The sequence below is a fragment of the Podarcis vaucheri genome (genome assembly GCF_965113315.1).
Source record: "Podarcis vaucheri genome assembly, chromosome: 2".
Classification (NCBI taxonomy): Eukaryota; Metazoa; Chordata; class Lepidosauria; order Squamata; family Lacertidae; genus Podarcis; species Podarcis vaucheri.
Window position 1 is genome coordinate 111,586,445 of NC_138760.1, and position 27,012 is coordinate 111,613,456.

The 27,012-nt window shown below is 46.8% G+C and overlaps 3 protein-coding genes and 1 long non-coding RNA gene across 6 annotated transcripts in view; 2 read left to right on the top strand and 2 right to left on the bottom strand.

Annotated features, from left to right (window-relative positions):
* Positions 1 to 27,012, top strand: part of LOC309525545 — an 86,180-nt gene that overhangs the window by 4,372 nt on the left and 54,796 nt on the right. The window lies entirely within an intron of this gene.
* JAGN1 (jagunal homolog 1) lies at positions 3,732 to 6,890 on the bottom strand. The gene is made up of 2 exons (XM_082210805.1): positions 6,738 to 6,890; positions 3,732 to 5,402 (listed from the first exon to the last, which is right to left on the bottom strand). The coding sequence occupies exons 1-2, from the start codon at positions 6,824 to 6,826 to the stop codon at positions 4,940 to 4,942; spliced, it is 552 nt and encodes a 183-aa protein (XP_082066931.1). The 5' UTR covers positions 6,827 to 6,890; the 3' UTR covers positions 3,732 to 4,939.
* RPUSD3 (RNA pseudouridine synthase D3) lies at positions 7,038 to 22,438 on the top strand. 2 transcript variants are annotated; one of them, XM_082210476.1, is made up of 9 exons: positions 7,042 to 7,213; positions 8,485 to 8,627; positions 10,017 to 10,061; positions 11,454 to 11,550; positions 12,650 to 12,757; positions 12,919 to 13,003; positions 13,231 to 13,357; positions 14,131 to 14,270; positions 16,035 to 22,438. In XM_082210476.1, the coding sequence occupies exons 1-9, from the start codon at positions 7,119 to 7,121 to the stop codon at positions 16,242 to 16,244; spliced, it is 1,050 nt and encodes a 349-aa protein (XP_082066602.1). In that variant the 5' UTR covers positions 7,042 to 7,118; the 3' UTR covers positions 16,245 to 22,438. The 2 variants fall into 2 exon arrangements, with proteins under 2 accessions (XP_082066603.1, XP_082066602.1); XM_082210477.1 differs by lacking the exon at positions 14,131 to 14,270 and having other exon boundaries at positions 7,038 to 7,213.
* The window catches only part of TTLL3 (tubulin tyrosine ligase like 3), a 29,431-nt gene continuing 26,755 nt past the window's right edge, over positions 24,337 to 27,012 (bottom strand). For both annotated transcript variants that reach the window (XM_082209412.1, XM_082209413.1), the window contains exons 16-17: positions 25,127 to 25,284; positions 24,337 to 24,863 (exon numbers count right to left, since the gene is read on the bottom strand). In XM_082209412.1, the coding sequence (XP_082065538.1) occupies positions 24,714 to 24,863; positions 25,127 to 25,284 (308 nt within the window). In that variant the 3' untranslated portion in view covers positions 24,337 to 24,713. The remainder of the gene's footprint in view (positions 24,864 to 25,126; positions 25,285 to 27,012) is intronic.

Here is a 27,012-nt window from a genome sequence, read left to right on the forward strand (position 1 = left end):
ACACTTGCAAATCTGTAGAAGTAAGGACATGGGTCAGAGACACCAAACAGCCATACGGTGGTACCTCGGGTTAAGAACTTAATTCGTTCTGGAGGTCCGTTCTTAACCTGAAACCGTTCTTATCCTGAGGTACCACTTTAGCTAATGGGGCCTCCTGTTGCTGCTGCGCCACCGGAGCACAATTTCTGTTCTCATCCTGAAGCAAAGTTCTTAACCCGAGGTACTATTTCTGGGTTAGCAGAGTCTGTAACCTGAAGCGTCCGTAACCCGAGGTACCACCTTATTGTGAATACAGTGGTACCTCTAGTCTCAGTAACTTCGTCTTGTCACATTTATTTTCCAGGTTGTACAGACTGCATACAGTGACAATGATCACCTCATTTTCAAACAGGGAGGCATGTCCTTACAAACTTAATTCATTCCGGAGGTCCGTTCTTAACCTGAAACTGTTCTTAACTAGAGGCGTGCTTTCGCTAATGGGGCCTCTTGCTGCTGCTACGCTGCCGGCACATGATTTCCGTTCTCATCCTGGGGCAAAGTTTTCAACTCGAGGTAAATCTTCCACGTTAGTGGAGTTTGTAACCTGAAGCTTTTGTAACCTAAGGTGTTTGTAACTCGAGTAGTATCTCGGGTTAAGAACTTAATTTGTTCTGGAGGTCCGTTCTTAACCTGAAACTGTTCTTAACCTGAGGTACCACTTTAGCTAATGGGGCCTCCTGCTGCCGCCGCGCCACAGCCGCGCAATTTGTTCTCATCCTGAGGTAAAGTTCTTAACCCAAGGTACTACTTTTGGGTTAGTGGAGTCTGTAACCTGAAGCGTCTGTAACCCAAAGTGTTTGTAACCCAAGGTACCACTTGAAATATACTCAGAGTCGCAAAGTGATTTCATGCTCTTTATTCAGCTCATAGTGGTGAGGAGGAATGAATGAATATCCCCTCAAAGTATCTGCTTTATATACATTATTTACACAATGGGCTGCACATGATTGGTTAATTCTGGAATTCTACTGTAAGCCAATCAGGTTGTGGATTCATTTATATCTGGAGCATGATTGGGTGGTTCCTGCCAACCAATCATACTGCTGCATTGTTCTTGGACCAATCAGACTGCTGCATTCTGAATCCTATTGTTCTAGGACCAATCAGACTGCTGCAATTTGGATCCTATTGTTCTAGGACCAATCAGACTGCTGCAGTTTGGATCCTATTCAACTCAGTACATAACACCACTGTTGTTTGTTACTTTGCTGCAGTGAGTGGGCAATTCCCTAAGTAATAGAGGTGCGAGTATTATGCCTGCTGGATTGACAGTCCGTGTCAGGGAGAGGATATCCAGATTTGCACCCTCAGGACATTTGGAATTTACTATCTCCCCTTATCCTTTTGCATATTCCACATCCAATTCAAATCCCCTCCCTTAATAAAATTCCTCCTTCAGAAAACTTTTATGAACTTCATGCTCTATAAAGTGGACGGTATTGGTTATCTCGGGTGTCTCTGTCCCTGAGGACCTTTGTTTTTTAAATTTTTCTGTTTTTTGCTGCCAGCCTCCTATCCTCTTCACTGCCCTTGGAGCTGCCTGTGTCATCCTCTAAAACTGCCACCAAACTGCTGTTTGCATCTGTCTGTGTGGTTTCTGTCAGCACCTTTGAATCATGGGATGCTATCAAGCTGGAATGGAAAATTCCCAGTCATCTCTCACCCCTGCAGAGCGTAACTTTCCTGCAACTTGCTTAAAGTCCTTTTTTTTTTTTTTTTGCAATGTACCTGCACCTAGATCCTGGAAAGTTAGTACTTTCGCTCCTTCTCATTCTGTGTTGGGTACTGCTTGGGTGTTCCACATTTCTTTTTACGGCGCACACCTGAAGAATATTAGGCCTCTGGGATGTTGCTAGTATCGGAAATGTCTGCGAAAACCTCTTTAAATCATGTCACCGAGGTGGTAATTAAATCCTGCTTTTCTCATTTCTTCAAGGACGCGTCTCAGTCTCAGATTACTTGTGTTATTTATGTTCTTCCAGGGTATCCACCGTAGGCAGCAGATTCGCAGTGACTATAGTAAAGGTCTCAATGGAAGTGTTGTGCCTCAGGCCTATTCCTATTGTAGACTCTGCAGTCTTTTCAGAGGAATCCTTTTAGAACTGTTGCAGACAATGCTATTTTTCTAGAAAAAGAGGTACCAGAACACATCCTGAATGTCTCCCTTGTTCTCTCGTCATGGCAATTGCACCCACCTGAAAGGTGCCAAAACTGAGTAAGTTCCAGCTGGGGGAAAATGGCCCTGGTTGTAGCTCTCATGGGCTCCCAGTCCTCCCTCAGTAACATGTGCTATTATTCTTGCCGCAGTAGGACTTGCTTCCGTTTCAGAGTAGATCAGAAACGTTCTCACTCAGTGCATGGTTTTAGTTTTAGTTGAGGATGCATATCACCCCGAGATTCTTGGATCATTGCCCACCTGATCCTCCTGCTTACCTGGCGGTTTTGTGAATTTATACAATTCTCTAAAAGAAATAATGCAGCTGCGAGCGTGGCAGTTGGCTCATCTGCCATCTTGAATAATGACATTGCAACTTCTCTCCCCCCCTCCAATTTACCAGGTTTCTTTACCTTCTGCAGCTGAATAAGTTGGCTGCACCACATTTTTCTGACGAACAGGGCACATGTAAGGTAACCAGAAAATCAGAATAACCACCATTCAACAAGCATAAGATCTAGAGTATTATTAAATTTTGTCCCGATTTCCTACTGCTTGAAATCAATAAGAATAAAATAATAATATTGTGGTATGGGAGCAATTATGTTGCTATTAGAGAATCAGCATGTTAAGCTTGATTAGAGTATCAGACATAGATTGGGGAGATCTGCCTCAAATTCCTCCTCACAGAGCTACTATCCTCAGCCCACTTAGCAAACTACGGTACCCAGAATTCTTTCTGGGAACTCATGTGCTTTGGACATGATTTAAATGTATGGTGTAGATCTGTATTAAGAGTCGTTTTTAGAACCAATCTTGTTCTGTTCTTCAGCTTCTTTTTGCACAGGGGAACAAATGTCTACAACACTTGTGACTACCTCAAGGAAGCATTCTATATGTGTAGGCAAGAGATCCCTGTCAGATCATATTCTCACCCCACAAACCTCCACTTTCTTTCCTATTGACAGTGGCATTCCTTAGGCCAGTGGGCATCCTTGGAATTTTGAGAAAGGGCACCCATCACAAGATGGCTGCTGTGGGGAATGGAGCAACAAAAAATGGCTGCCACCTCTCAAAGAACAGAAAAAAGAGCCAACATAGACACACATAGGGCATTCACATAAGTAGGGGGAAATGACATCTATGCCACTGCTGCGCTTGCTCACAGAGAGCTCTTTGCTTCTTTCCACTATGGATAGGAAGGTGGTTGTCCAACTGCAACATCCAATGAAATGTGTCCAAGCTTAATGGGGCATGTTCCAATGTGAACAGGAACTGAGCAGAAGGCACAAACAGCCTCTCATGTGCACTGTGGATTTTTGAGGGGATATTTACTGAGACCTTTCACGGACACTGGAGGTGCTGGTGGGCACTCTTAGCACTCATGCACACCACATTGTTATCTGGCACTACGAGGCCCTCAGCGCCTCCTGAAGGCAGGACAATACATGATTGAGGGTGGTTTCACCTCTAGCAGCTCGAGCCAGCTGCCACCATCACCCCCACCCCCTGCTAATTAAAAACAAAACCCAGGTGCAACGTTCTGCAATATTTTTCTTTATTTGGTACCCAAGTACATGGGGTGTGTGTGTGTGCTGAAACTCATTAGCTGGGAATGGGGTGGCGACAGCAGTCTCTGGGGCACCCAGGCATTTATAGGAAAAGGCAAGGGGGGTTATGAGCAAAGATGGAAACCCATCTACATGACTAAATGAGCAAGGGACAGCAGGCTGTGGTTGCGTCAATTGGGCAGTTGGGCTTTGGGCAGTGAGGCTACAGGGAACCAGACAGAGGGCCTTCTCGGTAGTGGCGCCCTCCCATCAGATGTCAAAGAGATAAACAACTACCTGACATTCAGAAGACATCTTAAGGCAGCCCTGTTCAGGGAAGTTTTTAATATTTAACGCTGTACTGTTTTTAACACTTGATTGGTAGCTGCCCAGAGTGGCTGGGGAAACTTAGCCAGATGGGCGGGGTATAAATAATAAATTATTATTATTATTAGTAGTAGTAGTAGTAGTAGTATGTAGACGATTAATGTCTGTAGTGATGTGTGCGGTTTGCATTGTGGGGTACGCGGTCGAGCGTTTTGCGGTGGTGCCCCCCCCCCAAAGCTCAACAACTCTGGGCAATCTCCCCACAAAAAGTGCAAGAACTCTGAGCAATTTCCCCCCCAAAAAATTATTTTGTTGCGGTCCCAAAAAATAGGGGTCGTTATACACAGAAAAATACAGTAAGTACACATAGCATCATCTCTCAAAAGGGCTTGATTGGGAACTCTTAAGATGGGTGAAACGTGATGGGACCTCAAGCCTCACCATGAACTCACATCCTCTTACCCAACTCACATCTAACCAACTCAAGAAGATGGAGTCAGTCTGCCTGGTCACGATTCAGCGTTCATTCAAATCAGCAGGAGCGTCCTGCATCTCTCAGTCTGAGCAAGCTAGGTAAGGTCTTTCTGAAAGGCACCAGTTGCCTCTCCCGTAAATCCCTCCCAAAAGGAGGGTTGCCCAAGTCTGCAGCTCCTAGTCCCTGTGGCTGCCAGCAGAGGGTCGGAAGGCACCCACAGAGGCTTTCACCCTGCTCAAACGGAGCCCTTGCCATCTCCCATCAGCTTGGCAAGATGGGGAGGGCAGAGAATCCCAAATAGCGCCATCTGCCTCTGCTTGAGCAGGGCACCCCTGAGCCCCCACCCCAAGCCCCCAGACATCGCTGCATGCAGGTGAACTCCTGGCCGCCTGTTCATTTCTTCTTTTTCTCCTGTGTGCTGGTAAACCAGGAGTCCAGCAGCTTCTTGCTGTAATACAGCTGCCAGCCATGAACCTGCACGGCGACCACCACCAGCAAGTACATGACGGAGACGGCGGAGAAGCCAAAGATGAAGCGGTAGGCCTTGCCGTGGCGGTAGAGCTGCTGCGCCATCGGGAACATCTCCATGCTGCCATAGATGAGAGGCGCCACTGAGAAAAGGCCCGTGCTGATCATGGAGATGACCAGGTAGCTGATGTTGTTCCGCGGGAAGGAGAAGAGGCCGAAGAGCGAAGGGATGATGCTGAGCAGGTACGGGTACTGCCACTGGTAAGGCATGGCCACCTGGTCGTGGGGCAGCAGCTTGAAGTGAGCGACGCACATCTGCGCTGCCACCAGAAGCCACAGCGCTATCTGCATGTAGATCAACTTCTTAATCTCGGACTTGAGGGACACACTGTGGGAAGCAGAGAGGGAGGGGGCGGCAAGGGTGAGCAAGAGCCAGCACTAAAAGGTAATTTCAGATATGGTGGTGAGATACTCAACACCAAGACAAACTGGTGAATAACTAGGCAGAATGACATAGGCTATAAGCTAAGAAAAACCCAAACCCAAAACAGGGAGTTGATTTTCTGGATGTTAACCCCTACCATCTCAGACTGCAGAATTATAATATTATTGCTATTTATTAATGTATGTACCACTTAATGCCAAAATAAGCTTCTAAGCCAGTGTTTCTCAACCTGTGGGTCCCCAGATGTTGTTGGACTACAACTCCCATCATGCCTAGCCAGCATGACCAGTGATCAGGGATGATGGGAGTTGTAGTCCAACAACATCCAATGTAGCATGTTGTTTTTGTGTCACTTATTCTCATCTCAGATCCCTAGACATTGTTGCAATGCAACTGCCGCCATCCCTGACTGCTGGCTGAGCATAACAACAGCTGTAGTTCAGCAACATCCAGGGACCCAGAGTTGACGGACGCTGCTCTACATCCTCAACCATGTGCCCTCAAGTGCTGCTGGACTACAACTCCCATCACCTGTGACCACAGGCCAGGATGACAAAGGCCGAAAGGATTTGGAGTCCAACATAGGCTGCTCTCGACCAATTGAGCAAAAGAATTCCGACTGTACTTATCTGTGGCGATTGGGATGATCCTATTTTAAAGAACAGAGAATCAAATATTTTATGGGGCGTGCTGCTATTAATTGAATACTAATATTCTGCAAGGAAGGTGGAGCTGCAATCCAGCTGCCAGCTTTTTTAAAAAAAGAACAAATTTCCTGTGCCTTTAGCAGCCGCACAAGAAATCAAAATTCAGTAGAGGAAAACTTTTCCTAGCATGCAGATACTGTGATGGAGAAGGCCTGGCCAGCTGAATCTCCAGCTGTGTGAAAGACACAGGCAGAGGAAAAACAAAACAAAACAAAACCTCATTAGTAGGTGGCCAACCCATCAACCTCTTCACACAACACATGATCTCCCCCCCCCCCCCGTCTTACTGCATAGTGATTTACCGGGCGATCTGCATAATGACTTCACATGCATTTAGCTTTCCCCCACCCACACTTTTGAGCAAGAGAGCGGCGGCGAAAACGCAACGACGCAGCCCCAAAGCTGCCCGATAAGCGGACGGGGGGGGGGACCCCACGGAGGCGAATGACTAAGGAGGGATGACAGCGGAAAGCTCCGGCAACGTGCGCTGCTGCGGAGGCGGGGGAAGCAGCCTGGTTTCCCCCGCTGGGCGCGCGGCTTGCCGGCCCCACCCCCCCGCCCCGCGCGGCACCTCATTTGGTAGTGCTTTGCCACGCGCTCCCGGTGCCGGAAGTCGCTGCCGTCGGTTCCAGCGGCTCGAGGTCCCGCGCGGGACGCCATCTTTCACCAGGAGGGTTAGCGAGCCCAAGTGCGCATGCGTCAAACTAAGGCCGTTCCCTTCGCGTCGGGTGGCTATAATGTTGGAAGCGAGGGGGGCGGGTGTTTGCTCCCCGCGCCTCTCTGATTGGTAGCTCTCGCCGTCTCTCATGTGAGGCTGACCAATCCCCTAGTAGGAGAAGGAAAGGCGGGGGGGGAGGAGCGGCGCCAATGCGAAACTACATTTCCCAGCGGACCTAGCGAGCCATTTCGGGTTTAATCCTTCCTCCGCCGATTTGCGCGCGCGCGGGTCTGAATGGAGCCTTCTGCTCTCCTCAGGGTCGCGATGTTCCGCTCGAGCCCTTGGTGCCTCCTCTGCGGGTGCGGGAGGCCGTTCAGCTCCCGCGCCTGGTAAGAGGCTCGTGAGGAAACTGGGCGGGGAGTCGGTTTCTCTCTCCCCCCCCCCACTGTGTATCCCACTCTCTTCGGCCAGCCACCTCTCAGCCTGTGCCAGGCAGAAATTCAACAGGGGTGGTTTGGTCGTCGTCCCCCAACACAGGGGATGTAAGTGATAGGAGGGAGGCATCACCTGTTGAGCTTCCAAAGCTAGAAACAAAAGGTGGCTGCAATGATAATGAGGTCCAGACGTTTCTTCTGGATACAGTTTTAAGTTACTGGAAGGAAGCTCCTGACTCTTCCTTGACGCACCAGCATCCTGTGAAATGGACAGAGGTGTACAGGGTTGAGCCAGGGTTCCTTTGGGGCTTAGCCCCAATAACCTATTTCTAGTGTTAAGGTCTAATTCTGAAAAGTATGGATAAAGAAAAAAACGCCTCCAAGCACGTGCAGAGTGCCTTTTGCTTTAATCAGTAAGTGCAACCTGGTATTAGGAGGCAGGAGATCTAAAGTAGGTAATGGGGTTTTGATTTTTTAAAAATACAACATTGAGCCACTTTTGCCCCACAAAAACCCTGCAGGTGGTTTGACTGATGAGTTGGGAACGTGGGGAGAGGCTGTTGATTGAGGTGGTGGAGAGAATGTTGGATGGCACTGGGTGCGAGTGAAGGGAGATATTTGAGGGGGGGGGGAGGGAATCAGAAGGTGTTTGAGATCTGGTTAGATAGGGGTCGAGTTTGTGAAAAGTGTTGCGTGGTAGATAATAAGCCCTCTCTCCCCACTGGCCCTAAATGTGCTCATTTGCATGTCTTACTGATTTCAGTTAGATTTAGAGAGCTAGTATGTCTCCTTTTTAATGTTACAACTACCCTGTGAGAGAGATGGAGATGGAGGCGTAGAAGAACACCATCATTAACATCTATTTTAAAACTGGCTCCCTAGGGTCCCTTCTGCTGGCTGTTGCCCATAATCAGACTAACCAATTCTCTACATACATATTCCGATTTTGTTTTTCTCCCTCCGCGTACACTCATTTACTTGATCACTCTGTATTCTGAGCCCCTTGATGGGCAGACCCATTATATAATCCAAAGCTGCTGTTAGCAGCTTCTCTCATAGATGCAAGATATAAATCCAGATCAATATTTATGTATTGTTAGAGGAAGTTAAGAGTGGCAGGCAAGCTGTGTGTAGAAGGAGCCAGTGTCAGAATGGGAGAGGAAAGTATGGAGCTTAAGGCCAGCTGGCTATATATTGGTGATTATTTACGGTTTCTTATTTTGTAGGTATCAGTTGCTGCAGAAGCAAAGAGGCTCACGGAAGCCAGTCACAGACAACTCCAGTGAAGTAAGCATCTTGAGTCCCACAAGATCACTCAGCCCCGAGGAAACGTTGAACCTGCTGGAAGCATCAGTAGTGCATGCAGATGGTATGTCTGTCATTTCTCATAACACTAGAAGGACATGTGAAAAGGTTCTTGGGGTTGTAGCCTTACCACAAGCAGCACATGAATCAGTAAGTGTGATGCAGCTGCAAGGAAGGCTAATAAGATTTGAGGATGCATTCATAGAACCATAATTTCTAACTTGCTGGAAGTACCGTATTTTTTGCTCTATAACACGCACCCGACCATAACACGCACGTAGTTTTTAGAGAAGGAAAATGCGTAGGCATGCCACCCGTAGGGATTTCCTCCATAACACGCACAGACATTTCCCCTTCCTTTCAAGGAGGAAAAAAGTGAGTGTTATGGTGCAAAAAATACAATTGTTCCCGTTCATTCTGCACAAATCAGACCTCAACTGGAATACAGTCGTACCTTGGATCCTGAACAGCCTGGAACTCAGATGTTTTGGCTCCCGAACACTGCAAACCCAGAAGTGATCATTCTGGTTTGTGAACGTTCTTTTGGAACCCGAATATCCTCAGCCAATCAGAAGCCACAGTTTGGTTTTTGAACATTTTGGAAATTGAACAGACTTCCGGAACGGATTCTGTTTGACTTCCAAGGGACGACTGTATTGTGTCTGGTTTGGGGTGCTGCATTTTAAGAAGGATGTGGACAAATTGGGACAAATTTAGTATTCTAGTGGGGTGGGTGAAGACGCAGTTTCACATAGCTTAGCTCTAGAGTGTTATAATTCAGACCTGCCTGCACAACTTGTGCTCACCAAGCTGAATGCAGCTCTCAAGCCATGTATGATGGCTTTCCAGATACTGCACTTGACAACTTATGCTGGGTTTTCAGCCCAAGCAAGGTACAGGCAGTAAAAATAGGTGTATAGATCCTCTGTTGGGTCTGCCATACATGGTTAGTGAGCTGCATTCTTCCTAATTGTATAAACCTGGTATAAGCGAATGGAAAAAAACGTTGAGAGTAAAAACTGGCCTATTAGCCTTGGCTGCTCTAGCGGAGGATTGTGAAACTTGCAGTAGATCCCCATTCTGCTTAGGCTGAAAGTGTGCAGAATGTAGCTTGCATAGCACACCTTTGTGTGTTTATGTATTCTCTCTCTCCACAGCCCTGTCCCGATCCCTCTGAATTTGGTGTCTTTTGTTTAGAATGCTGCTATCAAAAAAAAGTTGTTGGGGAGAAGGGGGCATACATTTGAAAGGGAAAGGAAATATAGAGATGGTGGAGAGGAACAGGGATTTCTGCTTATACAAGAAGCCCCTTTCCCCGAGCATGGAAAATTCCACCCAGAGCCTCCTTTCGATTCTGCATTGTGGCAGAGGTTGTTGACATGTGTTGGAGTTGTTTTGAAGACTCCAGCAATCACTATTTGTCCCTGAGGCTCCTGGTTCTTTTGTATTTCAGGTTCACTGGTGGCCATCAGCAAACCCCCTGGCTTACCTGTGACAGGTATGTGGCGTTACATTTTGATGTGTTTGGATCCTGTGGGGTTGCGTCCCTTGGGCGTTTCCTTTTAAAGTGGAAATGCAGGATTATAGAAATGCCTTTAGAAATACATACAGGTATGCCTGTAGTGTACAGATTAAATATGTGTTGTATGTGGCCTCCCCTTGCGCTTGGCAGTTAGTGCAGAATGCTGCAGCACAATTACTGACAGGAGGGAGGCCTTATCAGCATATAACACCTGTACTCAGAGGTCTGCACTGGTTGCTGATCCACTACTAGGCTGAGTTCAAGGTGTTACTATTAGTATATAAAGCCCTTAACAACGCTTGACTAGTTTACCTGTGAGATTGCCTTACCCCACATGTGCTCGCTGAACTGCTTTGATTGGCAGAATTGGAACTTTTACAGATGCCACATAATATTCACACTGCATCTGTCAGAACTTCATCATTTCGTGTGGCGGCACCGACACTTGGGAACTCCCTTCCTGTTGATGTCAGTCAGACACCTTCACTCTATTCTGCTGGAGGCATTCTTATTTAGACAAGCCTATCCAGATGTTGCGCTGTGGGTTAAACTACAGAGCATAGTACTTGCCAATCAGAAGGTCGGCAGTTTGAATCCCCGCAACGGGGTGAGCTCCCGTTGCTTGGTCCCTGCGCCTGCCAACCTAGCAGTTCGAAAGCATGTCAAAGTGCAAGTAGATAAATAGGTACCACTCCAGCGGGAAGGTAAACGGCGTTTCCGTGCGCTGCTCTGGTTTGCCAGAAGCGGCTTAGTCATGCTGGCCACATGATCCGGAAGCTGTAGGCCGGCTCCCTCGGCCAATAAAGCGAGATGAGCGCCGCAACCCCAGAGTCAGACATGACTGGACCTAATGGTCAGGGGCAGTGGCGTAGCGTGGGGGGTGCAGGGGGGCCGGCCGCACCGTGCGCAACATCTGGGGGTTAGGGTTAGGGGGCGCAAATCCACGGGTTAGGGGGCGCAAATTACTTGCCTTGCCCTGGGTGCTGACAACCCACGCTACGCCACTGGTCAGGGGTCCCTTTACCTTTATCCAGATGTTCAGAAAGTTTGTATGAGTTTTAATTTGTTTTAGTTTATCCTATTATGGTTTTAACTTTCTGGATGTTTTAAATTACCGTTGTAATTTTTTTGTGTGATAATTTTTAAAATCTTTTTTTGTAAACTGCTTCAAGGTTTTTTTCTACAATCAAGTGGTATATACATTTTGTGAAATAATAAGCAAATAACTGAGCTCCCAAAGTAAAGCTGGACCAGGGTGGGAAGGGCTGGCAAGCCTTTGCCAAAACAAGCCTCTTCTTTGCAGCCGTGAGTAATGGCTAGCTTCTGTGTGGCATTAATAATTTTTCCCTCCTTCTCTGCCAACAACAGGCAAACCGGGGGAGCTGACTTTGCTGTCTCTTTTACCGGATCTAAGCCAGAAGCTTGGCTTCCCACAGAACCTCGATGTGATAAAAGCTGCAGTAAAGTAAGTCAACGGAGACAAGGTTTTGGAGAGAATGACAACAGGCTGTGTACAGGATGGGTGTTCTTGGTTTTAACCCCACCTTTCTTCCACCATAGAACTTAAGGCAGCATGCATGTGCTCCCATCCAGATACTACTTTGCTTCAGCTTCCCATCCTGCACCTCCAGACCATGCCCTGACATAATCAGCAAGAGGGCATTCAGTAAAATCTGATTAAACTGCTGTATTGCAAGAGAACCCATAGCACAGAAGTTAGACAGCTGATCTGTACTACAGCTCCAGTTTTCCGGATATGATCGTGTGCTCTGAATTCACTTCAGAACTTCTGTTTGCAAAAAATAAAATAAAAATGGTTGCCAAGGGCTAGTGGAAAGATTCGTGATTGGCTCTTGGAAGTCAAAAGATTGCGAGGCTGGAGCAACTCCCTATAAGGGAGGTTATATAACGCTTGGAGATTACTCGCTTAGAAAAAGGGACAACAGTCAAGGACTATTTGAATAAATATTGTAATGTTAAAAATTAGAAATTACTTGAAAGTACCAAAGAGGCCTAGGATTAAATTAGGATTTATTTAAATAAATGGGATTTAGAACACTAAGAAAAATGAATAAATTTGATTATAATTGGAATATTGTTGTTTAATAATGATATTGGAAAGCTGTTACATTCAGACACAAGGAAATTCAGAAGGGAGGGACTAGAGGAAGTCAAGTAATATAAGGTTGGATTTTTAAATAATTACGTTTGTGTTGTATATTTGTTTGTTGTTGTTTTTCATAGATGTATTTTTTTGTTTTTGTTTTTGCTTTGGTTTGTTTCACGGTTGTGCAACGTTTGTTGCAGTATTTGTTATAATTGTAGAAAACTTAATAAAAATTATTGCGGGGGGGGGGAAGAAAAAGGGACAACAGGGTGGGGAGACATGACAGAGGTATATAAAATAGCCTCAGATACTGGCGGGAACTTGTAGCTGTTGTGACCTTTGGCCATTGATGCCACCTTGCATGGTTTTAAGCAAGGCACTATTCTGTCCACGGGATTACTTACTCATGGCCTGTGTCAGAGAATCAAAGATAATAAAGGATTTTGCCTCTCCCTAGGGAGAGTTCTGGACTTGTTCTGCTCTCAGGTTGCCCGAGGACCACCCAGCGCCTCCAGGATTTCTATGCCCGATGTAGGAGAGCAGGAGATCCAGCCACTACCTACTGGTGAGATGAAGACTTCCTCATCGCTTCCCGTTTCCATGGTAGGGTGGGGATCCCTCAGCAAAAAGACTTTAGGTTCCCATTCTGCCTTCCCCATTTCCTTCAAAGCGTTGTAGGCCCAGTTTAGTGTGTGTGTGGCCTGACAGAAAACCTTCTCTTTGCAGTGCTGTCACTACCAGGATCCCTGCAGCCTCGGAAGGGGAAATTCGTACATGTCTCAAACTGATACAGGTCGAAGGCCATAAGCTGGTGAGGATAGGTTTTTAACAGGGAGGGAGGAGAGGATTTGACTCTAGAGAATTTGCCTGCTGCTGCGGGCAGCTCGTTCAGTGGAGTCCTTTCAGGGCCTGAAAAGTTTGGTCTCGCTTCCTCTGGGATCCGGTTGCCTGGACTGGGCGCAGGGATTACTTTAGCTGCTGAAGTTACCATTGGCCCTCAGGAAACACACTGACTCCGGGCTTCTGTGTGGGTTGCAGGTGGTGCCAGTGGCTTCCCCTTCTCGAGGCAGCCTCCAGAGGAAGGAGGTTAGAAAAACACAGACACTCTATAAGGTGCTGGGCTCCCGCGACGGCTGCGCCTTGGTGCAGCTACAGCCACTGACAGGTGCGTGACGGAGGCCCCGTGGCACAGAGACAGTCGCAGGAATAACTGGAAAGGGGCGCTGTGACATGGAAAGCAAGCTGAGAACCTGACACAAGTTCCCTCAGTTACGGCTACTCCCCCGAGATTTTTTCCATTTATAAAATGTATAAACTTTTTGATCAAAAAGCGCTCCAGGTAGCCCAGCATACACTTTGGAACCTGAGATAGCAAACCCTTAGCCACCTCTTCTTTTTACAGTTGATCAGGTTTCTAGCTCTCATGACTGTAGAGAAACCTCTCCTGTACATTACTGCGTAGTTGTTTACTTGATGGGCCGGAACTGGGTGAGGTCCTTTTATAATTAGGCAATGGGGTGTTCATGACCAGTTGATTTCCCTGTCCCTCTCTGCCTTCCCTTTTCCTTCTCTTATTTTAAGGCTCTTTCTCTTCCTTTCCTCTTACTATCTTAGCCTTGCCCCCCAGAAACGCTTGCCTGCCCTTTCCCCCCCTTTTTGCACATTTAAAGTGTTTCGTTTTGCAAATTACGGTAATACGGAGCAAACCTCTGCAGTCTAGGCTTCTGTCCTTTTGCCTCCTTTCCTTATTTTGGACTGCAGAAATCTGGGTTCCTTGAGTACAAGATCAGGCTATCATAGTTCTTGTTTTTGGACGCTGTCCATTTGTCTTACTCGGGCTTTTAAAAGAGCTTGGATTGCGAGGATCACAGTGTGAAGCATTGTTGGGAAAGTCTACACTGAGGCCCCCTCTTCATCTCTCCTTTGTCCTTTTGGCAGCCTTCACTAACCAACTCCTGGTCAGCCTGATACTGCTGCTGAGCCCTGCGCTAGGGGACCACGTGTATTCCTCCCGTGTGGGGTCTGTCCTGGGGGAGCCCTTCCTCTTGCCAGCTGAGACTACCTTGCCTCGCACACAGGTACCAAACTGCTCTGATGCTGCCTCCTCTCTTGGTGTCGGGGATCTACAGAGCAATGTAGCAGGATAGAAGGAAGGAACCTGACTGAGCAGTGCCTTGGCACAGTCAAATCTATGTCTCCACAACCCAAGGCTATACCACTTGGGAGATAGCAGCAGCAATCAAGTTTTACTTCCATTGGGGAACCTTTTGCCCTGCAGATGTACAGCTCCCAACATCCCTGACCGTTGACTGTGCTGACGGGCTGATGGGAGTCCAACAACATGTGGCTCCTCATCTCTGCTTTATGGCCATACAAGTAGCTGACATTCCTGACTACAGCTTTCCAACGTCTCTTTGTGCTCCAGGAGCCTTTCCTTGTAAAATGGGGCCCAATGGAAACGAATCTGTTTTCCCCAATCCTAGTCAAACACTCTAACCGCTCCATTGCGCCGGCTCCCTCCTAACTTCTGATGGCAGGGACATGCCTGGAGTAGGGCCTCCTTTTCATTTATTACAACGGTATGCAATATTATTATTACTATTATTATTATTATTATTATTATTAACCACCCTGTGATCCTTGAAGAGCGGTATAAAAATCTGTTAAATAAAACAAAATAAACTCTTTGCTTCCATGTTTCCCCCCAAGACCTTGCCACTCCCCAAGCTGCTACTAACTTAAGGGGGCCAGACGGGTATCACACAGGTCTAATTCCTTATTTAAATAATAATAATAATAATAATAATAATAATAATAATAATAATAATAATAAATTTTATTTATATCCTGCCCTCCCCAGCCGAAGCTGGGCTCAGAGCGGCTAACAACAGTAAGACGATAAAACATTATAAAATCATTTCATTATAAAATTAATACCAATCAAATTACTGGCAACCATTGGGCTAGAAGTACTGTGGGGATTGCCAGAGGAGGGGGTCAGGCTGTGCCCTGGCCAAAGACCTGATGGAACAGCTCTGTCTTGCAGGCCCTGCGGAAAGATGTCAAGTCCCGCAGGGCCCTAGTCTCTTGTGGCAGAGCGTTCCCAAAAGGACAAATAAATAAATTATTTATTTATTTGATTTATATACTGCCCTTCATAATATCTCAGGGCGGTTCACAGAATAAAATGATCTTCAAAGCAACTGCATGGGGGTGGTGTAAAAAAAAAATCAAAATCAAAGGGAGAACCAGACTGTCAGATCTTCTACACCACATCTGATTTGGAGCTCAGTTGATCTTCCTACTGTGCTTGGACTCGAGAACCTTCCAAGCTCCAGGTCCTGCTTGGCGAAGAAGCTGCCTCTCGCCATGGGACAAGTCACTGTTCTGTAATGAACCGTCCAAGCTTGGCAAGGATAAAAATGAGACTTGACGCCCTTTCTTGGGCTAGAGGAGGCTTCCTCAACCTCGGCCCTCCAGATGTTTTGAGACTACAATTCCCATCATCCTGACCACTGGTCCTGCTAGCTAGGGATCATGGGAGTTGTAGGCCAAAAACATCTGGATGGCCGAGGTTGAGGAAGCCTGGGGTAGAGTGACAAAACCTCCCCCCCCCCCGAGTAAAATAAGGACTGTTATGCACTTTCCTGTAAAACAGCCTTTCTTAACCTGTGGGTCCCCAGATGTTCTTGAACTACAACTCCCATCACCCCTAGCTAGCAAGGCCAGAGCTCAGGGATGATGGGAGTTGTAGTCCAACAACATCTGGGGACCCACAGGTTGAGAACCGCTGCTGTAGAAAGTTGTAATGATGACGCCTTCCCCTCCCACCCTCTTGACAGGTCCTAGAAGATGCTCTGCTGAAGAAGCTGCGCCTGCAGCAGCAACTGGCCCACCGATTGCCTCTCCACCTGCACCTGCACCAGCTCCTCCTCCCGGCCGCCGGCTCCCCTTCCTCCCGCACTGTGCTCACGGCTCCTCCGCCACCTTTTTTCCTGAAGACCCTTCGTCTTCTGGGCCTCGCCTTGCCGCAGGACAAAAACAAGCAGTGACAAGGCATCCGAAGCGTTTGCCTCAGCTCAGCAGGTACTGCCTGCCCTGGTCAAGTGGAAGTGATGGCTTTTGATAGCCAGAAGCAGGTCTCTGCCAGGTTCTTGCTGCGGGAAGAAGCATCTCGTCTCCTACTGGCCGGATGCTCACAGAGCTGCTGCTGAAGGACATGAAAGGGAGAGGTTTCCTTTATACCTCCTGCGGTCTTAACAGGGCAGCAAAAGCAATTTTTGGAACTCTGTGCCGTGCAGCAATGAAGGTAGCAGCGAGGGAAACCTGGGTTCTAGAGTTTATGTTTGCCCTGATAAATGCAGCCTCCACAGGCTGTGAACCAGCAGGCCAATTGCGTACACATGGTTACGCCATGGCAACGCGAGTCAGTGGCTGGCTTGAGGTCCAGGCCGGAAAAAAGCTTAGGCACACCCAACTCCTACTGAAATCGGCGGGAGTGCTGCACTCCCATTAACTCCAATGGGGTGCATGCACTCCTCATGCTGTGTGGTTTATGCTCCTTGCAGCACTAAGCAATTGCTTGCCAATGGTTGCCTCTGGCACTCAAGATAATGGCACTCTTCTGAGGGGTAAAGCAGCGTAGGATTCTCTCCTTTAATCTGTATATCTATGAAACACAAATGACTAATGAAAAAAATGTGCTTTGGCTTTTCACTATTGCTTTTCTACACACACACACACACACACATAGTGGTACCTCAGTTTAAGAACAGCCCTGTTTACGAACTATTCGGTTTACGTACTCCACAAAACTGGAAGTAGTGTCCTGGTTTGCGAACTTTACCTCGGTCTAACAACGGAAGCCGAACAGTGGAAGGGCACCGGCAGTGGGAGGCCTCATTAGGGAAAGCGTGCCTCGGTTTAAGAACCAATTTGGTTTAAGAACGGACTTCCGGAATGGATTAAGTTCGCAAACCGAGGTACCACTGTATATATATAAAATCAGAACCTTTAAGCATAAAGAGCTGTTGCTGAATGGGTTTCAGATAAGGATCCCGTGGTTTCTTCTGTGTCTTCTATTGAACTGAGAGTAATTTTTAAAACTGTCCAGGCCACCCTTCCATATGAATATTCTCAGGGTAACTTTTACGTGATAAAATAAATAACTAAATGGCAATAAGATGAAAACGCAGCTTCAGAAGTGGCAGCAATTTATAAAAATCTGTTTTAAGGAAAGCCTGGGGAAAAGACAAAGGCCTTCCCCGAGTGATGGACAGACTGAAGGGCAGGCGTCATGGGAGCCTCCCTGGACAGAGGGTCCCATAAGGAAGGTGCCACTGCTGAGGAGGCCCCACCCCCATCCCAGTCACCAGCTGGCATTATCCATGATGCCAGGATGTGGGGGCATGAGTGTGCAAGGTTTTAGTTGTAATGCTGGTTTAAAATGTTGTCTACAGCTGGCAGCCGGCTCCTCCTCCCGTCTTATCTGAAGTGGCTTTGTGTGATCTGAAAGCTTGTCCTCTTCTCTGCTGATACGAATTGATCCGATAAAGGTGTACCTTCCTTGTTTTCAGGCCTAGTAATTTAGTAGTAAGATTGATTTGATAACCGCTGGACTGGTGCTGTTTAACTTACGGCAAGAGGCACAGAGTTGGAACAAGTGCTCTTAGTAGTGGCAGATGGTTATCTTTACAATGGCTTTCTGTCAACAGGGTAACCGGAGAGCCTTGTTGAGTTACTGCAGTGAGATAACGGGCATAAGATTGCAGGCATCAAGTTCATCCTGTTTTCAGGCTGTATTATGGTGCAGAGGTGCAAGCTGAGTTCAGACTAGAGGAATGTTTATGAGGTGGGGTGAATCTAGTTTTGTGTTATACACATAGGTCCAGGCCACTTGAGAGAGTTTGCAGACCTGGGCACTACCATATTAATTGGCCACTTTTTCCTTTTCTTCTAAAGAGGGTGGCTGCAGTCTCCTGCAAGGGCCGTGGGCCAGAGATTCCTGCTTTCTAGCAGCAGCAAGTGAAACTTACGAGAGGCAGAATCAGGCGTCTTGTTGGCAGACATAAAGGTAAAGGGACCCCTGACCATTAGGTCCAGATGTGGCTGACTCTGGGGTTGCGGCGTACAGCTTCCGGGTCAGCATGTGGCCAGCATGACTAAGCCGCTTTTGGCGAACCAGAGCAGCACACGGAAACACCGTTTACCTTCCCGCTGGAGCGGTACCTATTTATCTACTTGCACTTTGTGCTTTTGAACTGCTAGGTTGGCAGGAGCAGGGACCAAGCAACGGGAGCTCACCCCGTCACAGGGATTCGAACTGCCAACCTTCTGATCGGCAAGTCCTAGGCTCTGTGGTTTAACCCACAGCGCCACCTGCGTCCCGTTGGCAAACGTACACACACTAATAATAGGAAACAAGCATTGTTTACTTCCTTCAGAATGAGGATTGCTGTTTAAAAACCTACAGCTTATTCTTCTTTAAAGGACGGAAAGGCCAGCATTTGTCCCAAACAAAATCAAGAACTACATAATTTCCCCCCTTTTCTCCTCCTCTCTCTCCCCTCGTTCCACCCATCCCCACCAATCGTGTTAAAAGAATGCAGCTTATGGTTTGTTGTGCAGCATGTAAGTGTCAGAGTGCTACCTGCAGTTAGGCTGCTATGGAAAGAACGAAGAAGAGCGACTGGAAAATGTGTGCACCGCCTTGCTTGCATTTTGGCGCTTGCTGCCATCTGGAGCCAGGCTGCAGCAGAGCATCGCCAAAGTGTGTGTGTAAGAAGTGGAAAGAGACTTCTTAGCTGTGTGCATTATTGTGTCTCGTGCTGGAGGGCTGCAGCATGCTGTGATCTCCCCTGTTGTCCACTATGTAGCTATAAAACATATGCTACTGCTGGGATAAGTTTACAGGTCTATTGGTCAGCTAGAGAGGCCAGAATGGAATAATTTTAATGCATGGAGTGGAAAGCAGGAGGGGCCATTTAGATACGTTAAGGCATCAAAGAACATTTTCAAATGTGACACAAGGGTTTCCCTGCAAAATAAAAATAAATAAATTAAAGGGTCGGGAGAGGAAATTCCAGGTACTACAAGGTGATGTTAAAGGTTTTGCTATTTGGCCTGGGTGAGGGACTACAATGGTACCTCGGGTTAAGTACTTAATTCGTTCCGGAGGTCCGTACTTAACCTGAAACTGTTCTTAACCTGAAGCACCACTTTAGCTAATGGGGCCTCCTGCTACTGCCGCGCCGCCAGAGCACTATTTCTGTTCTTATCCTGAAGCAAAGTTCTTAACTTGGTGGCTTAGTGGAGTGTGTAACCTGAAGCGTATGTAACCCGAGGTACCACTGTACTTGTACATTTAACCAACGAGGAGTTTATCAGCCCTTGGTAGAAAATTATGGCTCGAAAAGCCTCCAGTTAGACTTTGATCATCCTTTTTATCTCATTTGGGTTATGACATCACCCTTAAATCCTCTTTGAAGAGCCTAATAATAATAATCCAAATTAGCAAAGTGTTTCTTTTTGAAGAAGGGAATAGTGCCAGCAGTAGGGAAAGACTGGAGTCTAGGAAGCTCCTTTATATAGAGTCAGAAAGATCATTGGTCCATCTAGTTGAGTATTGTGTCCAGAGGCTGGCAGAGCCTTTGCAGGGTTTCAGATAGAAGTGTTCCTGGGCTCAGCCTAGAGTTGTCACAGGCTGAACCTGGTCTCTACTGCATGCAGAGCACATTCTCTTCTCTTACACTACGGCCCTGAGCGCCACTGGTGCCATAAATGAGCCTTACTCCCATTCCACTAAAATCTCATACTAGCACAAGCAAAGCCTGCCAAGACTTTTTGGTGGTTTCTTTGTAACGTGGTCAAGTTTCAGATTTTACCATTCCGTACAAATGACAGATTTCTCAACGTCCTCCATTTTAAAGAAAACAAATCAATCCCCAACCCCTTTGATCAGAACGTGAAAAACTGAATTCTACCAAGATCAGACTGCAAAGGTAGAAGTTTATTTTTCTTTCACAAACTGCAATCCACAAAACCACTCCCCCAACGATGTAAAGAATATTTTTTTAAAAACAGACTCGCCAAGGAAAGGTGTACAAATGTCAAACACAATCGCACAAAACTTGTATTCTTGGTTCTCTTCAGTGGTTTAGGAACAATGAGCAACAAAAGAGATGCATCAAAGCTTCCACTTCCTGCCTTTAATCATTGCATTTGTAGAGTGGATGGAATTGTCACTCGCTTTTTTACTGTCATTGCCCTTTAATGGCAGGAGTAGTGGTGGGGTAGAGAAGGAATCTGTGGCCCCCCAGAATTTGGTAGACTCCAGCTCCCATCACCCTCAACCACTGGCTACAGTGGTAGGGGCTTATGGGAGCTGAAGTCATAACAACACTTGGAGGACCACAGATTTCCCCATCCTTTCAATATGCTGTCTGACATATTGAAATAAAACAGGTGGAGCTTTTCCTGCCCCTCTGTATATGAGAAAAAGGTTTGCCTGCTACATGACTCTGTCTCAGGCTGCTGGCAAGTATGGGAACAGGGCTGTGTTTTTGTTTGTGTAAGTAAAAACCTTAAGCTTGAGTAAGAACAAGGTAAAAACAAATTATAGCATGCTTTTGTATTGTAACGAAAAGATACGGCACAACTATATAACCACAGCCTAGATAAATATCTGGAATAATAAAAGTAATTTTTAAAAAAATTCTTCCAGAAGGTAGTAAGATTCAGGTGGACTTCCAGAGGAGAACCACCCAAAATCCTGAAATAAAGATGCCTTTATTTCGAAGTCAAACTAAATCTGTTCATCTAGCCCAATACTGACTATGGTGACTGTCAATGACTCTTCAAGGTCTCAAGAAAAATCTGACCCCAACCTTTCTACTTGAAATCCCTTAACTAGCAATGCTAGGGATTGAACATGTGGCATTCTGCATGCCAAGCATATGTTGTCTCCTTCCCTTTCTCTTCCATCTCCTTTTAATACAAGAACAATGCTAGCCAGCAGCTGCTCCAAAGCTGCTTACGGAGACCGTCATGGCATGAGCAGAGGCGGTATGTTGTGTAGAGCTTCATACAGGAGGATGGAACCTCAGCATGGAGGAGAGGCCATAAGGAGCCAAGCCACGTCCTAGAACAGGGAATCTGTGGCTCTCCCAATGTTGGAGTCCAGCTCCCATCAAGCCTAGCTGGCATGGCCACCATGATGTGAACTGATGGACTGCAGCCGCTGGAATCAGTCACCCCTTTCCTAGAACAAGGAACTAATGTCTTCATTTCTAGCGCAACCTCAAGCTGAAACAATGGGAGAGACCTGCTATGGGATCTATAAAACCATACTGTGTGGTTATTAAAACATTTCCTTTTGCACATACACCCAGAATCCATGAGCCATCTAACATACCTATTCCCCCCCCCCCCCAAGGCAGGCATTTAACAAAGCCTGCATTGCTACTACGTGGTAAATTAATGAGCTTTCAGGTGCTTTGCATTGGCCATGGGAGTGATAGGCTGAAGCGCTGCTCTTGTCTTTTCCTCCCCTTTGTATGTCGGTTCCCAGAATTGTGTTGCACATTATTTAACAGAACCCAGCATGGGCTTATGTGGAACGGGAGCCGGCTTGGAATTCTCCCACGGAGTTCTGTAAGACGAACGTAATTGGGCTGGAATCTGGAACACAGTTAATTGGGTAAAAACAGACATTGGGAATTCCAGGAATAGAAGGGGGCTTAACTCCCCGTTTTCCGGAACAGAAGAGTCACGGTGGCACCAACAGTTTTATCCCCTCTGATGTGAATCCTCCAGTTGCCAGGCACCATTTTGTTGTTCCTTAAGCCTGGTGGCAGGATAAGGAGATTGTGGAGGTGGCAGCAATGTTATGTGGGGAGGAAGGAGGGAACAAAAGCAGGAGCTACAGTAAGTTCAGGAAGAACAAAGGCTGGACCCAGTCCCAAATCCACACCTCAAATTTCGCTAGCAGTACGCTTACCGTGATTTTTATATATCAAGATAACAGTCCTGAATTTTGCCTCCTTGTTAATGCTCCAGTGCGACTCAAAAATATCACACGGGGAACTGAATTTCAGGAAGTGAAGCAAAGACTGGCCAGAGAGTGGAGGGGAAAGAAGGCAGGGCATTGGTAGAGAAGCATATTGCCCTCTCTGCACCCCCAAGCCAAGTATGAAATGCCTTCTAATCCAATAAAATAGCTATTTACTTTTTCTACAGCCAGGATTTTTTTTTAAAAAAAGATTCAGGCTAGTATTGGCAGCCCAGAAGAGCCTCTCTTCTCTTGGGTGGGGTTATTCTTGAACCCTGAAAGCAGGAGAAGGAAAACACCAATCCTAAACCTCCTCTGCCTGGCGGGATATCTTTAGGAGAAGAAAAGGCTAAGGAGTAAACCCTACACAAATCCAGAGTGCCGTCCCTAAGTGGGTTGGGTGGTGTCTTGTACAACACCTCCTGGTAACTCTTGCAGCCAAGCTGGTGCCAATGTACGGCTCTGCTTTCCTTTGGAACACATCAGCGTGGCCGAGGGTGGAGTCCTGTTTGTCTGGCAGCCCAGAACCTCCATATTCACTGCCCAGGCTTGTACCCCAGGGAAGCCACTTTGGTGTGGCTAATGCAGCAGTTTGATTGCTCTAAAACCGTAGGGTGGCGGTTTTGTTTATCTACACAGGAACCAACCGGGCGGCGCTGTACCGATCCAACGCCTAGTGCAAATGTAAGGAACAAAAAGAGGCTTGTACATTTGTCTGAAATGCGGTGCTTGCTTCCACAGTAGACTCGACACACAAATTATGACTATCTCTCTTGTTTCTGCCTTCTGTCAGGGAAGAATTTCCAAAACCTGGTATGTTAAACAGAGCATCTTTTAGCCAAAGGTTGGGTTTGCCTCCCCCCACCCTGTCTGACTAGCAAGAATTCGAGAGGAGAAAGTTTCTCTGGATTAATGTGATGAGACAAATTGATGGAGGGTCTCGCTAGCTCTGTGTCTCTGAGTACCAGTTGCCACTGACTGCAAGTTGGAGATGGGCTGTTGCCCTCATGTCTTGTTTGGGTTGGTGGCAACTGGTTTGCCACAGTGAGAACAGAATGCTGGACTAGACAGGCCTTTGGTATGATCCAGCAGAGCTCTTTTTTGTTTTTTAAATTTCACTGATGGGGGGACGGGAGTACCATCTGCTGAATTTGATGGTCTGGCAGCTGTAAAAATCACAGGAGCACCAATGAGGTGGGAGGGGTGTGGGAAGAGTGACAATCTTACCTGAAACCTACTGCAAGACTATTTTATAATGGGGCCTATGGGAACCTGAGCCCTAGATCAGTAATTTCATACAAAATGTACATATTTAAATGCTAAAAACATAACCCAGCATCCATTCCTAGAAGCCTTTTTCAAAGAAATTTCCAGGGCTTTTTTTCAGCATGAACTCGCTAGAACCTGGTTCCGGCATCTCTCACCATTGCCTTTCTAAGAGAACAATGGAGGCATTCATGGTAAGTTCCGGCACCTCTTTTTTCTAGAAAAATAGCACTGGAAATTCCTATACAGTGGAACCTCGGAAGCTGAACGCCTCTGAACTCGAACGTTTCGGCTCCCAAACAATAGAAAAACCGGAAGTGATCGTTCTGGTTTTCGAACGTTTTTCAGAAGCCGAACATCTGGCGCGGCTTCCGATTGTCTGCAGGACACTCCTGCAGCCAATCAGAAGCCGCGCTTTGGAAGTCGAACGGACTTCGGGAATGGATTCCGTTCAACTTCCAAGGTATGACTGTACTGGTATTAAAGCCAATATTTCTCTTGTTTCTCCACCACCTATTTTTACACCGAATCTCTCATTGTCAGAGACAATTGTGCATTTACAGGCTGGTTACTTAAAAGCTGGCCAGGTTATCATCCATGTTTAATGCCCTGGTTAGCAATTAATATTTACTGGGAAGCTATTTTGAGGACATGATAGATGGTATCAAGCTGTCCCCAGCTTCGTGAACCTTCAATTCCTCTGCACATATACTCTTGCCTCCGAGTTGGCAGCAGTGGGCGCTGGTTAGTGGTCAGATTCGGGGAGCCCTGTTGTCCTCCAGACACACCGGGTGCTGATCCCTGTGTTAAGGACTGACAAAGGCAGAGGGCAGCAAGCATGGTTCTTTGTTTTAGCATGTGAGATAGAACCCTCTTATGACCTAACGGGTCTCTTTCGCTCTCAGCAGTTTTGATCTTCTTTCTCCATGGCTTTGCAACTCTTGCCTTCTGCTGGGTCTCCCAGGGTGCCCCATTTTTCACATTGATGGTTGGAGGACTTCCAAAAGTTATCAATCGTGTGATGGGGAAGAGCCTAGGAGCAACCTAATTCTGCAGCCTGGCGGTTGTTTCGGGGAAGGAGAAGAGAGACCCGGTCGTCTTTAGAATCTACAAACAATTGATTCAGGCACCGCACGACCCACTAGAGGTCTTCTCAAAGTTCCAAGCCAGAGTGGATTTCTACGTGCAACTCTCCCGGAGTTCCTCCTCAAATTTTTACCAAGCCCGACGGCATCGAGTCGGCTGCCGCGGCGGAGTTATTGCATGTGGTTTCATAGTCTCCTTTTTCCCCCACTGGAGGCAAGACAGACATCTGATTTTCAAAAGCTGGTACCAGGGGTGGCAGGTGTTGCACATCCTAGACATATGGGTGAGGGAAGGATCAGTGGTTACTGGTCTGGGAGGGGGGAGGCATGTCCAAAGAGGGGGTGTGGGGTGTTTGTGGTGACCTCTCGGCTCCTGCTCAAAGCTGCAAGATGTGTTCTACAGAGGGAAGCAGCTTTCGACAGCCTCCGAGGATGGAGATGTGGAAGGAGGCGGGCAGAGAGGGGCAATGCCGGTCAGTGGGGCTTCTCGGGGCAGGAGTGTGGTCCCGTGAGCGCTCAGGGACTCGGTGTATACCTGAGCCTGGCATGAGATGACCACCTTGTGGTAGAAGAATTTGGGAGTTCTAGGAAGCCGCCGCCGAGGCCCAGATCTGGAGCCGCACAGCACTTGCCAACTTGCCATGGCCTTTCCGTTGCAGAAGAGGCGGGGGAGCTTGTGAATTGCAGCCAGGCCTGGGGAGGAACCAATAATAGAGCACGTTGCCTTGATGCTGAGAGACCCCGGAAAGCTCTAAAACGTTCTAAAAAGAGCGCCCCTTCTGCGCAGACGGCCGGCCGCATTTTAGCCATTGGCAGAAAGCAAAAACAACAACCCAAAACAGAATTGTGCAACGGCCTCCAAAATGAGAGGAAAGCTCCTTTTGCAACAGCAGGGGAAAGGAAACAAGCCCATGCAAAATTCACGGCACTTTAACCCCAACAGCCACTTGCAGGCCCCAAAGCCAAGGCTCAAGAAGCAGCGGTCAATGCAGGGAGGCATGGACATGTCACAACATACCATATACACCACTGAAGAGGCCCACCACAGTGGACAGGCACCTGACTGAGAACCTGTGGGCTAAAAGACACACTCATCTCAACCTGAGCCCTCCTCAGGGATGAAATGCCTCGACTGCAGGCCACTATGAGCTTAAATGCACAACACACAGTGAAAGGAAGCAGTACTTTTGGCAAGAGCTTTGGAGGAAACTGGTGTCTGATAAAAACGAGACAGTCCAACTGTCTCCATGGTGTTTTATGGGCTGAGCAAAGCTACATATATTTTTTTTTTGCATGTTTGCAAACCTTAACATTCCCCTGTGTTCCAGGTCTGCTCACACCTCTCTGTTGTGCACATAAAGAATAGTGGGTGTGTACTTTGAACACTCCAGTGCTGCATATTGTTATCAGTTCAGGCCTGTCATGCAACTGTTAAAGACACAGGCAGGCCCCTAGGAATGGAAATTCAGTGACAAGGCAAGTTTCACCTGTTGGATTCAGTCCATCACACAAGTGTTAAAGGCAAAGGGTATTTTTAAAGACTGGCAAACCTACAATGGCCTCGGAGGCACAAACCCTATTTGGCCGATTATTTTAAGAGGCTACGAGGGCCCAATGGCAAGCTCTACCCTTTCCAGTACATTCTGGTTCCGTGAGTTATACTCAATTATACTCAGAGTGGATCCATTGAAATTAATGGACCTACAGGGACTGGCAGAAATGACTGGCAGAATCCATGACCAGGGAGAAGAGTCGGCAGAAGAAGACTGAAAAAAATTTAAGGAGTATCTACAAAAATATTGTAAAATTAAGGAATGTTGAATGATGTTGGATTGAACTTAAGGGGTTTCAAGCTGTAATTATGATAAAATGACTTTCTTTTTGTAAGTAAGAATTTAAAGCTACAACAATTTAAGATGTTGAGATAAGGATTTGCTGTATAAACAACTCAAACTGGGTATACAAGAAGGGGAGGTACGAGGAGGTCGGGGAAATAAGTTACAAGAAAATAAGTTGTGAAATTTATGTGTTTTTAATATTTTTATGTTTGTTTTTTCTTTTTGTTTGTTAAAAATTGGAAACTTTAATAAATATCTTTTTTAAAAAATATGAAATTAATGGACCTACATTAATGATGGCCATTAATTTCAATGGGAGGAATTCAACATCACGCTAAAACAAACCTTTTGGCAGTGCAAACATTTCTGTTTGCTTGACAGAATGACTCCCCCCCCCCCCATGTTCTGTTCTGGGGTGGTCCCAACCACATACACCCCAAGCTGATTTTTTTGGGTGGGTTGTGTGGGGGAGGAGTCCCAATGTGCCAGCAGGAGTCCTTGCACTGGCTATCAATAGCAGAGCTACTTACCGTAGTTGGATCCAGCCCAACTTTTAAGTAAAAGTTTAATACAACCCCCAGTA